This window comes from Palaemon carinicauda, chromosome 14, assembly GCF_036898095.1.
Source record: "Palaemon carinicauda isolate YSFRI2023 chromosome 14, ASM3689809v2, whole genome shotgun sequence".
Taxonomy (NCBI): Eukaryota; Metazoa; Arthropoda; class Malacostraca; order Decapoda; family Palaemonidae; genus Palaemon; species Palaemon carinicauda.
This window is the reverse complement of record NC_090738.1, coordinates 9,055,501-9,067,017: the sequence shown is the minus strand read 5'-3', so window position 1 is coordinate 9,067,017 and position 11,517 is coordinate 9,055,501. Positions and strand designations below refer to the sequence as shown.

General features: G+C 35.4%; 1 protein-coding gene across 1 annotated transcript in view; it reads left to right on the top strand.

Moving 5' to 3' along the window:
* Window positions 1-532, top strand: part of LOC137652676 (flagellar attachment zone protein 1-like) — a 1,545-nt gene extending 1,013 nt beyond the window's left edge. Inside the window, exon 1 of the mRNA XM_068386080.1 lies at window positions 1-532. This exon is cut by the window's left edge and continues 1,013 nt beyond it. Coding sequence (XP_068242181.1) covers window positions 1-532 — 532 coding nt within the window.
* The last annotated feature ends 10,985 nt before the right edge of the window (window positions 533-11,517 follow it).

The window sequence follows — 11,517 nt, the reverse complement described above, 5'->3', positions numbered from 1 at the left end:
GGAGGAACTGGAAAAACTCTGGAAAGAAATTGCTGGTGTTAAAGCAGAGAACAGACGACTGAAGAGAGACCTCTCAGAGGAGAGAGCCACAAAAAATATGTTGGTGAAGGCTGACGAGAAGAATAAAAAACTGGAAGAAGAAATTAGGAATCTAACTTCAGTAGAAGACGAATTTGCAATTCATAAGGAGAAGTATCAAGATATGATGGAAAGAAACATGAACCTAGAGATGGAATTAAACCATAAGAATTACGCTATTACCCAACTTGTAGACGGTCTCTCTCAAATACACCCCGAGTTGAAGGAATTATATCATAAAGAAATTTCTGGTGAGCAGACTGGGGATTTAATATGGGATGGCCAGTTGAAAAGATTCGCCCTTCAAGAGATGAGAAGGATGGGCTGGAAAAAAACTAAAGAGGAATTATATCCCAACAAAAAATATGAAAAAAAACTGGGGATTATAATATCGCCACCAAAAAAAAAAAAATTGATTATAATATCGCCACAAAAAAAAAGAAAAAATAGGTGATTATGATATCGTCACCAAAAAAAAAAAAAAAAAAAAAATAGGGAGTATAGTATCCCCACCAAAAAAAAAAAATATTTATAGGCTAAAGGGAATAAAATTTTTGTTTAATTTTATTTGGAAAGGAATTTTTTTTTTTTCTGTTTAGTTTTGTTTGGAAAGGAATAGTATTTTGTTAAGTTTTGTGCTTCACCCATTCTGGACAGGTTCAGGACATCAGTTTCACTGGCAAGGACACCTGAAAATATTTGGCTTGAAGGACGCTTGGATGGATTGCCCCAGCTTAAAGGATGCAAGGCTTAACTATCCAGCTTGAACGATAGTTGGAATAACCTGGAGGACAACAGGCTCTGCAGAGGGAAGGAAACTGGCTGATTCTAGTATGCTGTGTACCTTGATGGACAAGTACAAGATGTCAGTCAAGTGTACAAATGGTCGGATATCTAGATCTATTCCTTTAGATACCAACCTTCGGGTGGTTCTGGGGGAATAATCTAGAAGACTGGCTATGCAGAGGGATGAAGCTGGGATTCTTCTAGTACTCAGACAAGTTCTTGGAGGTTGAACCAAGATATCTTTGGCTGGGAAGAGAGGCTGCATCTTTTGGAGGTAGGCATTCATGGTTAGGTGGGCAGCATCAGTCCAAATTTTTAGGAACTTGCAGCTGTGGAGCATCAAATAGCAAGAGCAGAAGATAGTAAGAGCTAGCAAAAGTTAGCAGCAGTAGCAGAACCAGCAGCAATGGAAAAGCAACAGTTAGCAGTAGCTAGCAGCAGCTGCAGCTGAAGTTAGTAGCAGCCTGCAGCAGACGTTAGCAGAAGCAGGTAGCAGAAGCTAGGAGCAACAGCAAGCAGCATGTGCTAGCAGCAGCAGCTTGCAGCAGCAGCTTGCAGCAGCAACAGTTGCATTAGTGAGCGGCTGGTGATTATAATATCGCCACAAAAAAGAAAAAAAAATGGTGATTATAATATCGCCAGCAAAAAAAAAGGAAAAAAAAAACTGGTGATTATATCGCCACCAAAAAAATAAAGAAAAAAAAAATGGTGATTATAATATCGCCACAAAAAAAAAAAAAAAAGATGGTGATAATAATATTGCTACCAAAAAAAATAAAAAATGGTGATTATAATATCGCCACCCAAAAAAAAAAAAAAAATGGTGATCATAATATCGCCACCAAAAAAAAAAAAAATGGTGATTATATCATCGCCACCAAAAAAAAAAAAAGAAGAAAATGGTGATTATAATATCGCCACAAAAAAAAAAAAAAATGGTGATATCGCCACCAAAAAAAAAAAAAAATGAATATAATATCGCCACCAAAAAAAGAAAGAAAAAAAAATGGTGATTATAATATCGCCACCAAAAAGAAAAAATAAAAGATGGGGATTATAATATCGCCACCAAAAAAAAAAAAAAAAATGGCGATTAAAAAAAAAAAAGAAAAAAAAATGGTGATTATATCGCCACCAAAAAAAAAAAAAAATGGGAATTATAATATCACCAAAAAAAAAAAAAAAAAAAAAATGATTATAATATCGCCATTAAAAAAAATTTGGTGATTATAATATCGCCACAAAGAAAAAAAAATGGTGATTATAATATCGCCACCAAGAAAAAAAAAAAAAAAACGGTAATTATAATATCGCCACTAAAAATAAAAAAATTATGGTGATCATGATATCACCACAAAAAAAAAAGGTGATTATATTGCCACAAAAAAAAGGTGATTACAATATCGCCACCAAAAAAAAAAAAATTTAAAAAAAAAGGTGATTATATCGCCACCAAAAAAAAAAAAAAATAATAATGGTGATTATATTACCACAAAAAAAAATGGTGATTATATCGCCACCAAAAAAAAAAAAAAACAGAAAAAAGGGTGATTATAATATTGCCACAAAAAAAAAAATGGTTATAATATCGCCACCCAAAAAAAAAAAAAAAATGATTATATCGCCACCAAAAAGAATAAAAAGAAAAAAGGTGATTATATCATCACCACCACCAAAAAAAAAAAAAAAAAAAAAAAAAAATGGTGATCATAATATCGCCACCACCACCACAAAAAAAAAAATGGTGATTATAATATTGCCACAAAAAAAAAATGGTGATTATAATATTGCCACCAAAAAAAAAAAAAAATGGTGATTATAATATTGCCACAAAAAAAAAAAAATAATGGTGATTATAATATCGCCACCAAATAAAAAAAAAATGGGGATTATAATATCGCCACCAAAAAAAAGTATTTATAGGAAAAAAAGGAATAAAATTTTTGTTTAATTTTGTTTGGAATCGAATTTTTTTTTTTGTTTAGTTTTGTTTGGAAAGGAATAATCTTTTTGTTAAGTTTTGTGCTTCACCTATTCTGGACAGGTTCAGGACATCAGTTTCACTGGCAAGGACACCTGAAAATATTTGGCTTGAAGGACGCTTGGATGGATTGCCCCAGCTTAAAGGATGCAAGGCTTAACTATCCAGCTTGAACGATAGTTGGAATAACCTGGAGGACAACAGGCTCTGCAGAGGGAAGGAAACTGGCTGATTCTAGTATGCTGTGTACCTTGATGGACAAGTACAAGATGTCAGTCAAGTGTACAAATGGTCGGATATCTAGATCTATTCCTTTGGATACCAACCTTCGGGTGGTTCTGGGGGAATAATCTAGAAGACTGGCTATGCAGAGGGATGAAGCTGGGATTCTTCTAGTATTCAGACAAGTTCTTGGAGGTTGAACCAAGATATCTTTTGCTGGGAAGAGAGGCTGCATCTTTTGGAGGTAGGCATTCATGGTTAGGTGGGCAGCATCAGTCCAAATTTTTAGGAACTCGCAGCTGTGGAGCATCAAATTGCAGGAGCAGAAAATAGTAAGAGCTAGCAAAAGTTAGCAGCAGTACCAGAACCAGCAGCAATGGAAAAGCAACAGTTAGCAGTAGCTAGCAGCAGTTGCAGCTGCAGCAGCAGCAGTTTGCAGCAGCAACAGTTGCAGTAGCGTGCGGCTGCAGCGGAAGCAAGCAGCAGCTGCAGCGGAAGCAAGCAGCAGCTGCAGCAGGCTGCAGCAGCAGCAGCAGCAGCAGCTACCAAAGGTAGCAGTAGCTGCAGCTAGCAAAAGCAGCTGAAGCAGCAGTCTGCAGAAGCAGCAGAGAGCTACAGCAGCAGCAGCTAGCAAAAGCAGCAGCAGCTACCAAAGGTAGCAGCAGCTGCAGCTGGCAAAAGCAGCAGCTGCAGCTGGCAAAAGCAGCAGCAGCAGCAATCTGCAGAAGCAGCAGTAAGCAGCAGCAGCAGCAGCCGCAAGCAAGACCAGCAGTAGCAGCAGCAAGCAGCAGCACTAGCAACAGCAGCTTGCAGTAGCAAATAGCAGCAGCTAGCAGCCGAAAGTAACAGCATACAACAGCTAGCAATATTAGAGACTGCAGCTAGCAGCAACAGTTATGAGCGAGCAGAATCTGCCAACAGCTGGGGGTCGTGAGAGACACCAACAATAGAAGCAGCGAAAAAAAAAAATACTAAAAAAAAAATTAAAAAAAAAGAGCATGAGACAGAGGAGGAAGAGAAGCAGGAGGAGAAGCAGAAAAAAACTAAAAAAAAAATATAAAAACCAAAAAAAAAAAGACAAAAAAAAAGGAGCAGCAGCAAGAGGAGGATGAGAAGGAGGAGGAGAAGCAGCAATAAAATAAAAAAAAAAATAAAAAAATACAAACACCAAAAAAAAAGAAAAAAGAAAAAGAGCAGCAGCGAGAGGAGGAAGAGATGGAAGAGGAGAAGCAGCAAGAAAAAACAATAAGACCTAAAATTAAATACAAAAAAAAAGGAGCAGCAGCAAGAGGAGGAAGAGAAGAAGGAGAAGCAGCAGAAAAAAAGGAGCAGCAGCAAGAGGAGGAAGAGAAGGAGGAGAAGCAGCAAGAAAAAACAAAAAGACCTAAAAAAAAAAAAAAAAAAAGAGCAGCAGCAGCAAGAGGAGGAAGAGAAGGAGGACAAGCAGCAGAAAAAAAGGAGAAGCAGCAAGAGGAGGAAGAGAAGGAGGGGAAGCCGCAAAAAAAAAAAAAAAGCAAAAAAAAAAAAAAAAAAAGAGCAGCAGCAGCAAGAGGAGGAAGAGAAGGAGAAGGAGAAGAAGCAGCAAAAAAAAAAAAAAAAAAAGAGCAGCAGCAGCAAGAGGAGGAAGAGAAGGAGAAGGAGAAGAAGCAGCAAAAAAAAAAAAAAAAAGAGCAGCAGCAGCAAGAGGAGGAAGAGAAGGAGAAGGAGAAGAAGCAGCAAAAAAAAAAAAAAAAAAAGAGCAGCAGCAGCAAGAGGAGGAAGAGAAGGAGAAGGAGAAGAAGCAGCAAAAAAAAAAAAAAAATAAAAAAATAAAAAAAAATACAAACCCCCCAAAAAAAAGCAGCAGCAAGAGGAGGAGGAGAAGGAGGAGGAGAAGCAGCAAAAAAAAAAAAAAAACTAAAAGAAAATACTAAAAAAAAAATTAAAAAAAAGAGCATGAGACAGAGGAGGAAGAGAAGCAGGAGGAGAAGCAGAAAAAAACCTGAAAAAAAAATATAAAAACCAAAAAAAAAAGAACAAAAAAAAAAAGGAGCAGCAGCAAGAGGAGGATGAGAAGGAGGAGGAGAAGCAGCAAAAAAATACAAAAAAAAAACTAAAAAAAATACAAACACCAAAAAAAAAGAAAAAAAAAAGAGCAGCAGCAAGAGGAAGAAGAGATGGAGGAGGAGAAGCAGCAAGAAAAAACAAAAAGACCTAAAAAAAAAAAAAGAGCAGCAGCAGCAAGAGCAGGAAGAGAAGGAAGAGAAGCAGCAGAAAAAAAGAGAAGCAGCAAGAGGAGGAAGAGAAGGAGGAGGGGAAGCAGCAGAAAAAAAAATACAAAAAGCAAAAAAAAAAAAAAAAAAAGAGCAGCAGCAGCAAGAGGAGGAAGAGAAGGAGAAGGAGAAGAAGCAGAAAAAAAAAAATACAAACCCCCCCAAAAAGTAACAGCAGCAAGAGGAGGAGGAGAAGGAGGAGGAGAAGCAGCAAAAAAAAAAAAAACTAAAAAAAAAACTGAAAAAAAATACAAAAACCAAAAAAAAAAAAAAAAAAAAAGAGCAGCAGCAAAAGGAGGAAGAGAAGGAGGAGGAGAAGCAGCAGAAAAAACCAAAAAAAAACTAAAGATATAAAACCTGAAAAAAGGAGCAGCAGCAAGAGGAGGAAGAGAAGGGGGAGGAGAAGCAGCAAAAAAAAAAAAAAAAAAAAGAAATACAAAAAAAAAGAAAAAAGAAAATGAGCAGCAGCAAGAGGAGGAAAAGAAGGAGAAGCAGCAAAAAAAAAAAAAAACTAAAAAAATACAAAAAAAAAAAAAAGCAGCAGCAAGAGGAGGAGGAGAAGGAAGAGGAGAAGAAAACAAAAAACCTAAAAAAAAATTACTAAAACCAAAAATGAAAAAAAAAAAGGAGAAGCACCAAGAGGAGGAAAAGAAGGAGGAGGAGAAGCAGCAGAAAAAAGAAAACTGAAATAAATACAAAAAAAAAAAAAATAAAAAAAGGAGCAGCAGCAATAGGAGGAAGAGAAGGAAGAGGAGAAGCAGCAAAAAAAAAAAAAAAAAAAAAAAAAAAAAAAAAAAAAAAAAAAAACGCAAAAAACCTAAAAAAATTACAAAAACCGAAAAAAAAGAAAAAAAAAAAGGAGCAGCAGGAAGAGGAGGAAGAGAAGGAGGAGGAAAAGCAGCAAAAAAAAAAAAAAATACAAAAACCAAAAAAAAAAAAAAAAAGAGCAGCACGAAGAGGAGGAAAAGAAGAAGCAGCAAAAAAAAAAAAAAATCCTAAAGAAAAATACAAAACCCCCCCCAAAAAAAAGGAGCAGCAGCAAGAGGAGGAAGAGAAGGAGGAGGAGAAGCACCAAGAGAAAAAAAAAAGACCTAAAAAGAAATACAAAAAGAAAGGAGAAGCAGCAAGAGGAGGAAGAGAAGGAGGAGGAGAAGCAGCAAAAAATAAAAAAACCTATGAAAATGCAAAAAACTAAAAAAAAAAAAAAGGCAGCAGCAAGAGGAGGAGGAGAAGGAAAAGGAGAAGCAGCAAAAACAAAAAAAAAAAAATGAAAAAAACAAACACCAAAAGAAAAGAAAAAAAAATGGAGCAGCAGCAAGAGGAGGGAAAGAAGGAGGAGGAGAAGAAAACAAAAAAACCTAAAAAAAATATTACTAAAACCAAAAAAGAAAGAAAAAAAAGGAGCAGCACCAAGAGGAGGAAGAGAAGGAGGAGGAGAAGCAGCAGAAAAAAGAAAACTAAAAAAATACAAAAAAAAAAAAAAAAAGGGGGCAGCAGCAATAGGAGGAGGAGAAGGAAGAGGAGAAGCAGCAAAAAAAAAAAAAAAAAAAAAAAAAAACGCAAAAAACCTAAGAGAAATACAAAAACCGAAAAAAAAAAAAAAAAAGGAGCAGCAGCAAGAGGAAGAAGAGAAGGAGGAGGAGAAGCGGCAAAAGAAAAATGAAACAAAAAAACCTGAAAAAAAAATACAAAAACCAAAAAAAAAAAAAAAAAAATAAAGGAGCAGCAGCAAGAGGAAGAAGAAAAGGAGAAGGAGAAGCAGCAAAAAAAAAAAAAAAAACCTGAAAAAAACCTGAAAAAAAGGAGCAGCAGCAAGAGGAGGAAGAGAAGGAGAAGGAGAAGCAGCAAAAAAAAAAAAAAACCTGAAAAAAACCTGAAAAAAAGGAGCAGCAGCAAGAGGAGGAAGAAAAGGAGGAGGAGAAGCAGCAAAAAAAGAAAAATAAAACAAAAAAACCTGAAAAAAATACAAAAACCAAAAAAAAAAAAGGAGCAGCAGCAAGAGGAGGAAGAGAAGGAGGAGGAGAAGCAGCAAAAAAAAAAATAAAACAAAAAAACCTGAAAAAATACAAAAAAAAAAAAAAAAAAGAAAAGGAGCAGCAGTAAGAGGAGGAAGAAAAGGAGGAGGAGAAGTAGCAAAAAAAGAAAAAAAACCTGAAAAAAACCTGGAAAAAAAGGAGCAGCACCAAGAGGAGGAAGAGAAGGAGGAGGAGAAGCAGCAAAAAAAAAATACAAAAACCAAAAAAAAAAAAAAAATGATGAGCAGCAGCAAGAGGAAGAGGAGAAGCAGCAAAAAGAAAAAAAAACCTGAAAAAACCTGAAGAAAAGGAGCAGCAGCAAGAGGAGGAAGAGAAGGAGGAGGAGAAGCAGCAGAAAAAAGAAAACTTAAAAAGTCCAAAAAAAAAATAAAATACTGAATAAACCTGAAGAAAAGGAGCAGCAGCAAGAGGAGCAAGAGAAGGAGGAGGAGAAGCAGCAAAAAAAAAAAAAACCTGAAAAAAACCTGAAAAAAAGGAGCAGCAGCAAGAGGAGGAAGAGAAGGAGGAGGAGAAGCAGCAAAAAAAAAAAAAAACCTGAAAAAAAACTGAAAAAAAGGAGCAGCAGCAAGAGGAGGAAGAGAAGGAGGAGGAGAAGCAGCAAAAAAAAAAAAATACAATAAAAAAAAAGAACATGAGCAGCAGCAAGAAGAGGAAAAAAAGGAGAAGCAGCAAAAAAAACAAACTAAAAAAAATAAAAAAAAGGCAGCAGCAAGAGGAGGAGAAGGAAGAGGAGAAGCAGCAGAAAAAAAAACCTGAAAAAACAAACACCAAAAGAAAAGAAAAAAAAAAATGGAGCAGCAGCAAGAGAAGGGAGAGAAGGAGGAGGAGAAGAAAACAAAAAACCTAAAAAAAAATTTCTAAAACCAAAAAAAGGAAAAAAAAAAGAAAAAAAAGGAGCAGCACCAAGAGGAGGAAGAGGAAGAGGAGGAGAAGCAGCAGAAAAAAGAAAACTAAAAAACTAAAAATAAAAAAATAAAAAAAAGGAGCAGCACCAAGAGGAGGAAGAGAAGGAAGAGGAGAAGCAGCAAAAAAAAAAAAAAAAAAAAAAAAAATGCAAAAAACCTAAAAAAAAAAAATACAAAAACCGAAAAAAAAGAAAAAAAAGGGAGCAGCAGCAAGAGGAGGAAGAGAAGGAGGAGAAGCACCAAGAGAAAAAAAAGACCTAAAAAAAAATAAAAAAAGGAGAGGCAGCAAGAGGAGGAAGAGAAGGAGGAGGAGAAGCACCAAGAGAAAAAAAAAACCTAAAAAAAAAATACAAAAAAAAGGAGAGGCACCAAGAGGAGGAAGAGAAGGAGTAGGAGAAGCAGCCAAAAAAAAAAAAACCTGAAAAAATATAAAAAAAAAAAGGAGCAGCAGCAAGAGGAGGAAGAGAAGGAGGAGGAGAAGCAGCAGAAAAAAAACAAAAAAACCTAAAAAAAAATATAAAACCCGAAAAAAAAGGAGCAGCAGCAAGAGGAGGAAGAGAAGGAGAAGGAGAAGCAGCAAAAAAATAAAAAATCCTAAAGAAAAATACAAAAACCAAAAAAAAAAAAAAAAAAAGGAGCAGCAGCAAGAGGAGGAAGAGAAGGAGGAGGAGAAGCAGCAAAAAGAAAAAAAAACTGAAAAAAAGGAGCAGCAGCAAGAGGAGGAAGAGAAGGAGGAAGAGAAGCAGCAAAAAAAAAAATAAAACAAAAAAACCTGAAAAAAATACAAAAACCAAAAAAAAAAAGAAAAAAAAAAGGAGCAGCAGCAATAGGAGGAAGAGAAGGAGGAGGAGAAGCACCAAGAGAAAAAAAAAGACCTAAAAAAAATACAAAAAAAAGAGGAGCAGCAAAAGGAGGAAGAGGAGGAGGAGGAGAAGCAGCAAAAAAAAATAAAAAAAAAAAATACAAAAACCAAAAAAAAAAGAAAAAAAAAAGAAATGAGCAGCAGCAAGAGGAGGAAAAGAAGAAGCAGCAAAAAAAAGAAAAACTAAAAAAAAAAAAAAAAAAAAAAGGCAGCAGCAAGAGGAGGAGGAGAAGGAAGAGGAGAAGCAGCAAAACAAAAAAAAAAACCTGAAAAAAAACAAACACCAGAAGAAAAGAAAAAAAAAATGGAGCAGCAGCAAGAGGAGGGTGAGGAGGAGGAGGAGGAGAAGGAAACAAAAAACCTAAAAAAAATATTACTAAAACCAAAAAAGAAAAAAAAAAAGGAGCAGCACGAAGAGGAGGATGAGAAGGAGGAGGAGAAGCAGCAGAAAAAAGAAAACAAAAAATATACAAAAAAAAAAAAGGAGCAACAGCAATAGGTGGAAGAGAAGGAAGAGGAGAAGCAGCAAAAAAAAAAAAAAAAAAAAAACGCAAAAAACCTAAAAAAAAATACAAAAACCGAAAAAAAGAAAAAAAAAAAAAGGAGCAGCAGCAAGAAGAGGAAGAGAATGAGGAGGAGAAGCAGCAAAAAAATAAATAAAACAAAAAAACCTGAAAAAAATACAAAAACCAAAAAAAAAAGAAAAAAAAGGAGCAGCAGCAATAGGAGGAAGAGAAGGAGGAGGAGAAGCAGCAGAAAGAAAACAAAAAAACCTAAAAAAAAATATAAAACCCGAAAAAAAGGAGCAGCAGCAAGAGGAGGAAGAGAAGGAGGAGGAGAAGCAGCAAAAAAAAAAAAAAGACCTAAAAAGAAATACAAAAAAAAAGGAGAAGCAGCAAGAGGAGGAAGAGAAGGAGGAGGAGAAGCAGCAAAAAATAAAAAAAAACTATGAAAATGCAAAAACCTAAAAAAAAAAAAAAGGAGCAGCAGCAAGAGGAGGAAGAGAAGGAGGAGGAGAAGCAGCAGAAAAAAAAAAACCTAAAAAAAAATATAAAACCCGAAAAAAAGGAGCAGCAGCAAGAGGAGGAAGAGAAGGAGGAGGAGAAGCAGCAAAAAAAAAAAAAAAAAATACAAAAATCAAAAAACAAAAAAAAAGAAATGAGCAGCAGCAAGAGGAGGAAAAGAAGGAAAAGCAGCAAAAAAAAAAAGAGAAACTAAAAAAAAAATACAAAAAAAAGGCAGCAGCAAGAGGAGGAGGAGAAGGAAGAGGAGAAGCAGCAAAAAAGAAAAAAAAATCTGAAAAAAAACACCAAAAGAAAAGAAAAAAAAATGGAGCAGCAGCAAGAGGAGGGAGAGAAGGAGTGGGAGAAGAAAAAAAAAACCCAAAAAAAATACTAAAACCAAAAAAAAAAAAAAAAGGAGCAGCACGAAGAGGAGGAAGAGAAGGAGGAGGAGAAGCAGCAGAAAAAAAAAAAAAAAAAAAAAAAAAAAAATAGGAGCAGCACGAAGAGGAGGAAGAGAAGGAGGAGGAGAAGCAGCAGAAAAAAGAAAACTAAAAAAATACAAAAAAAAAAAGAAAAAAAAAGGAGCAGCAGCAATAGGAGGAAGAGGAGGAAGAGGGAAAACAGCAAAAAAAAAAAAAAAAAAAAAAAAAAAACGCAAAAAACCTGAAAGAAATACAAAAACCGAAAAAAAAAGAAATAAAAGGAGCAGCAGCAAGAAGAGGAAGAGGAGGAGGAAGAGAAGCAGCAAAAAAAATAAAAAAAAAACCAGAAAAACCTAAAAAATAATACAGAAACCAAAAAAAAAAAAATAAATAAATAAAAGGAGCAGCAGCAAGAGAAGGAAATATCCTTAGATGCAGAGGTACAGGCCTGCATCATAGGATAAAGTACGGACTTAGTTGGGAAGATCGAGTGATTGGAATAAGGAAGATGAAGAGAAAAAGGAACTTTTTTTTTTATTGATAAGGAAATATCCTTGGATGCAGAGGTACAGGCCTGCATCATAGGATAAAGTACGGACTTAGTTGGGAAGATCGAGTGATTGGAATAAGGAAGATGAAGAGAAAAAGGAATTTTTTTTTTATTGATAAGGAAATATCCTTGGATGCAGAGGTACGGGCCTGCATCATAGGAAAAAGTACGGACTCAGTTGGGAGGATCGAGTGATTGGAATAAGGAAGATGAAGAGAAAAAGGAACTTTTTTTTTTTATTGATAAGGAAATATCCTTGGATGCAGAGGTACGGGCCTGCATCATAGGATAAAGTACGGACTCAGTTGGGAGGATCGAGTGGTTGGACTATGGAAGATGAAGAGAAAAAGGAACGTTTTTTTATTGAGAAGTAAATATCCTTGGATGCAGAGGTACAGGCCTGCATCATAGGATAAAGT